General features: G+C 39.1%; 1 protein-coding gene across 1 annotated transcript in view; it reads left to right on the top strand.

The window, feature by feature from the left end:
* Positions 1-6084, top strand: part of MON2 (MON2 homolog, regulator of endosome-to-Golgi trafficking) — a 111401-nt gene that overhangs the window by 72420 nt on the left and 32897 nt on the right. Inside the window, 2 exon segments of the mRNA XM_023518411.1 lie at positions 320-518; positions 4010-4638. Coding sequence (XP_023374179.1) covers positions 320-518; positions 4010-4638 — 828 coding nt within the window.

Below are 6084 nucleotides of genomic sequence, written 5' to 3' on the forward strand. Positions count from 1 at the left end.
ATGTTAATTATTTTTTTGCCCAGACTCCTCCTCACCTTTTGTTCTTATTTTATACATTGCCCCCCAGATGCTATCCATTGATACCTCGATTCAACAAGTCTTAGTTTATATTCTGTCCAATTTATTTTTATTTTTCCTATTCCAATGCCTTAAGGATAAACTTAAGAATGCATGGCTACCTCTGTTGGTCAATTTCCTCTAATATGTGGGGATTGATAATATTGTAAAGTATATTTCTTATAATAATTTTTAGATTTTTGCGCTGTTTCTTAAGCTTTATTATCAATACATTTTATGTGACATTTTTATAAATATTTAGGTGCTCTTTCATTTATTGGACCGTGTTCGAGAGTCCTCTACCACCGCAGACAAAGAAAAGATTGAGTCTGGAGGTGGCAATATTCTCATTCATCACTCAAGGGACACAGCAGAGAAGCAGTGGGCTGAGACATGGGTGTTAACGTTGGCTGGGGTAGCAAGAATCTTCAACACTAGAAGATATTTACTGCAACCTTTAGGTATATATACATTTTTCTTCTCATTATATAAGTAATTCATATTAAAGGAAATTTGGAAAATATAGAAGATTCTTTTAAAATTTATGTGATGCTTCTACCCAAGAATAATTCTTAACTTGCAGTCTGTGTGTTGCTGTGTGCATGAGTGTGTGTGTTTTCATTTATTTCGTGGAGAACCTTTCAGATAGAACAAGAGACAGGAGAAGACTGAGGAGAGAGGGATGGTGAAGATCTAGAATGAAGAGAGTGAGGAAAAGCCTGATCCCCAGTCAGGGTGCGAGGCTGGGAGATGCCAGACCATGCAGAATGTGTTAGACAGACAGAACTTTCTCCTCAGAGCGTTGAACGGGAACCATGAAAAGGTTTCAAGCTGTAATGTGACATCATTGGATAAAAATTTAAAAACTCACTCTCGTTGGTGAGAGTGGAATAGAGTGGCAGCAAGGAAGGGCGAGAGGCTGCTGTCAGATTGCTCAGAGGCTGTTGGTGGCATAGATCAGTGGTTCTTAAATAGGGCCGGTTTTATATCAAATAGGACAGTTAGCAATTCTGGAGGCTTTTTTAGTTGTCACAGATGGGGAGGGATGATGCCACACATCTCACAGTACACAGCACAGCCCCCCACAACAAAGATGGTCCAACTGGAAGTGTCAGTGGTCCTGAGATGAAGTACGGGTGTGCTGACGACTGTGCTTTAGATTCTGGTGGTAGGCAGGGGGTGAGGGGAGGGAAAACTGAACAGAGGTGTCTTAGTCGTAGCTGTGAGTGTGCTGTACACGTTTATTCGTTTCACTTAGTATTTTACGTTTGGCTCTTCAGCCTCCCTTGTTAGAGCATGAGCGTACTCACTCTCCCACAGGCCCTTCTGTGTGCTGTTCTTCACCTGTACTTTCCCCAGAAACAAATACTTGATGGTGTCTGGTCCATTTTGCACTTTAGGACTTGATACATATTATTTTTTAATTTTAGTTTTTCTTTTTTTGTGAAATTTATATGCACAAATTTTCACTGTACGTTTGCTGAGTCATAACAAAATAAGCATCATTTTAATACTTCCGTGATACATTATCTTAAAAGGTAAGAACATATAGATTTAGTTTTTTAGAAATGGAGGAAAAGGACATTTTTTATGCCTTTCTAATTTCTAGAAAGTAGTATTATTTTAAAATAGTTTATTATTTTTAACATCATATAAATATATAATTATACCTGCTCTTTTAGAAAGAGGACTTATTTCTAGACATAAAATGTGTTAAGTGGCACAGGATATTCTAAACCTGAGCTTAGGGTACCACTCCAGTTGCCAAATGGAGTGTTTCATCTGACTTTTTAACTGGGATGGCAACAGGCAGAAGTGTGTTAACTGTTTGGTAGTTTTCTTTTTTCTTTTTTTTTTTCTTCTTTTGAGACTCAGTATGTGGTCCTTTGTAGAGTGCCATGGCATCACAGCTCACAGTAACCTCAAACTCTTGTGCTTACGTGATTCTTTTGCCTTAGCCTCCCAAGTAGCTGGGACTACAGCCACCCGCCACAATGCCCAGCTATTTTTTTGTTGCAGATGTCATTGTTTAGCTGGTCCGAACCACATTCGAACCCACCACCCTTGGGTGTATGTGGCTGGCGCCCTACCCACTGAGTCACAGATGCCGCCTGTTTGGTAGTTTTACAGTGTGATTTGTGAAAGCTCTTTGAACAGTTTACTTTAAAATCTGTGTTTTTATTGCATGTAAATTCTCCTCAGTTTTTAACAAAGGAGTGTGGAGGACGGGCATGGTGGCTCAGGCCTGTAGTCCTAGCACTGTGGGAGGCAGGGGGGTGGGGGGTGGATTGCCTGAGCTCAGGGGTTCAAGACCATCCTGAGCCAGAGTGAGATCCTATCTCTACCAAAAAAAGCCGGTCGTTGTGGCGGGCTCCTGTAGTCCCAGCTACTTGGGAGGCTAAGGGCAAGAGAATTGCTAAAGGAAGAAAAGGAAAATAAAATAAAATAAAAACTTCAAACTAAGATGAGTGAAAGCCAGTTGAAAGCAAAATTTAAAGAAAAAAGTAGAAGATGCATGGAACTGGCTGTTTGTTGCGGTTTGCTCGGAGCAGGAAGGTGGCACCTGCTGTTTACACCAGACCTGCTCCCGTTTTCCTGTTAACTGAATGCTTCCTCAGGGATTTGGCTTTATCCTTTTTTTAAAACAAATTCCCCCCCCCCTTTTTTTTTTAAACAAATCTAGTCATTTTACAGCCTTAGCAAAATAAAAGTATTTAAACCCTGATTGTTTATATACTTTATGGTATACTTTTGTCATACTGCTTTGGGAAATATCAGTTTCTCTAACTTGCATTATTTTAATGTACATGGATAATTGTCTGTGGTATTAACAAAGCTTTGGGTTTTGATTGTGCTAGAGAAAAGGGTTTTTTTGTGTTTTTTTGTTTTTGACCTTCATAGAAACAAACAGGTCATGGAGAGCTTTGGCATAAATGTATTTAGTCAGTCACGGGAGTAAATTAGTTTGACGGTGGACACCAGCAGCTGTCATTCAGCTTATGCTCTGCTGATAGTGGGTCTGGAGACTCAGTTTCGCATGAGAGGGACGAAGTCATTTGTAAAAGGACAGTTTGTTGATGGTGTGTTTTCTCTTGGTAACTCACTAACTCTTGTGAAAAAAAGGTTTAAGATTCTGCAACTATAAAATTACTTAAATATGAAAACTAAAATATAAACTTAAGGTTTATATAATAAGACATACAGTTTATTTTAAATATTCAGACCTGGCTTGGCACCCATAGCTCAGTGGGTAGGCGCCGACCACATACACCAGGGCTGGCGGGTTCACACCTGGCCCGGGCCAGCTAAACAACAATGACAACTACAACCAAAAAATAGCTGGACACTGTGACAGGTGCCTGTAGTCCCAGCTACTTGGAAGGGGGCAAGAGAATTGCTTAAACCCAAGAGTTTGAGGTTGCTATGAGCTGTGATGCCATGGCACTCTACTGAGGGCGACATAGTGAGACTCTATCTCAAAAAAATAAATATGCAGACCTATAAAAAAATGTATTATTCTGTTATAGCGTACAGCTTTTCCCAATGATAATGATTGAGACTGAGAATATCTTACCTAATCATTGATGACCAACAGACCACAGACATTACTGAAGAGCTTTGGTTTTGCCTTCGTAGGGTTTTATTCTGTTCTCCTTAAGCAGAAGTACTAGAAAATGGTGTGAGCATGTTCATGCATATCTAGAATTTGGTTTGTAAGACCTGAACTTTACTTAATGTGCCAGTTATCCTCTTCCTGGTACCCTTTGTTCCTACATCTGAAAATTTTTACTGGATTTCTGGGTTGTGATGATTTTAATTCATATTGTTAGTACTTTAGTACCTAATCATATTTTTTCCTAGTTCTGAGGGAATTGAAGCAAATATGCTTTCAGGCCTCTAATATTAAGAGAACATTTGATCATTTTGGTAATTTTTTTCCTTTTCTATATAGGAGACTTTCCAAGAGCTTGGGACGTTCTTCTCGACCACATCCAGTCAGCTGCACTCAGCAAGAACAACGAAGTGTCTCTGGCTGCTCTGAAAAGCTTCCAGGAAATTCTACAGATCGTGTCCCCTGTCCGAGACTCAGATAAGCCGGAGACACCACCTGTAGTTAATGTCCCTGTGCCTGTTCTCATCGGGTCCCTGTCGGGCGCTGGCCTGAGCAGGCCATTTGTAAGAACAGACTCCATTGGAGAAAGACTCGGAAAATACAGCAGCTCTGAGCCACCCGTAGTTACTGATGAGCTGGAAGATTTGAATCTCTGGTGGGCTGCCTGGAATACCTGGTATAGAATTGGTTCTGAAAGCACGAAGCCTCCTATTACCTTTGACAAACTGACTTTCATTCCCAGCCAACCTTTTCTCACAGCTTTAATTCAGATATTTCCAGCTCTCTACCAACACATAAAAACTGGTTTCAACATGGACGACTTGCACAAATTGGGCGTCATACTACACAGTGCCATTTCAGTCCCTATCAGTTCAGATGCCTCCCCTTTTATTCTCCCGTCTTACACTGAAGCAGTTCTGACAAGTTTACAGGAAGCCGTACTTACCGCTTTAGACGTTCTCCAGAAGGTAATATAATTTTAGTGGCTCCTAAGCAACGATACATATGGTTCTCTGGAATTTTTTTTTTCTTTGCTATATTTTTGAGGATAAATTCTAGATCATCAAGATAGTCATTTGTGTACACTTTGGGATAAATTCTGGATGGCCAAGATCTAGTTGTTTTAAAGTCCGTGATTTTCTGATAATTTGAAAGGTGGTTTCTGTCTGTCTGAGTCCTTAAGGAGCAGCCATGTGCCCCGCTTCACCCCAGCAGCATTTCTGGTTTGTCCATGTGTGTCTTCTCGTGAGGATGTAGTATTTCAAATAATAGTTCAGGAAAGTATTTTTATGATTAGAAAATAACCAATGGGATTATATTTTGTTATTTTTCATCTATATTTAAATTTTGTTCAAAGTTGTAAGCCTATGTTAAAAAAGAATAAAGAATAAAAAAGAATAAAATTATAAAAATATTCTCAGAAATTTTAAAATGAGATATATTTTTAGTTGTGTTTTGGAATTACAAAAAAAAAATTATTAAAACTAATTATCCCAAAATCATCGAACACATTCCACTTAACAAGCGAGACCAGGCCGGGTGCCGTGGCACATGCCTGTAATCCCAGCACTGTGGAGGCCGAGGTGCGTAGGTTGCCTGAGCTCAGAGGTTCAAAACCAGCCTGAACCAGAGCAAGATTTCCTCTCTTAAAAATAGCCCAGCGTTGTGGCAGGCACCTGTAGTCCCAGCTACTTGGGAGGCTGAGGCAAGAGAATCACTTGAGCCCATGAGTTGGACATAGCTGTGAGCTGTGACATCACAGTACTCTACCGAGGGCGACAAACTGAGACTCTTGTCTCTCAAAAAAAGACCACAAGCAAGACCAGGTCAAACTCAGTATTTTTTAGACTATCAAGAAAAATAATAGCATAATTCACAACAGTCAAAATACTAAGCAAAAAACATGTCAACTGAATAGCCATTCTAAGCCATTCCAAGAAAGTAGCCAAGAATTAACAAAATTAGAGTGGAACTAGGTTCTGAAGCATGCATGGTATAGTGGCTATTTGTGTAATGCAAATCATGTTTTCTAATTAACTGATCCATTCTGCCCAACTAGAATAATGAAAACTTTCGTTAAGTTTCTTACTTAATTCTAATATACTGTGATGCCTCTTAATTAGCTCAGGAGGAAGTCTAGCTGAGGAGTAAGTTTTCATCTTTTCAAGTCTAAGTACATTATGCAGTGAAACAAATTGTAGAAAAATAATAATAGATAAAAATAAAAGAACCTGGCATTTAAACAAATCTACTGTAAAGGTATTAATTATCCATCACTGAAATCAAAATACCTGTTTTTATTTTTAGTGGGGGAAAAGGTAGCCTGTTTTTTTATTATTATTAAATCATATCTGTATACATTAATACTATCATGGGGTACAGTGTGTTGTTTCTATATACAGTTTGAAATACTT

This window comes from Otolemur garnettii, unplaced genomic scaffold (assembly GCF_000181295.1).
Source record: "Otolemur garnettii isolate 467f Iridium unplaced genomic scaffold, OtoGar3 scaffold00138, whole genome shotgun sequence".
In the NCBI taxonomy this organism is placed as follows: domain Eukaryota; kingdom Metazoa; phylum Chordata; class Mammalia; order Primates; family Galagidae; genus Otolemur; species Otolemur garnettii.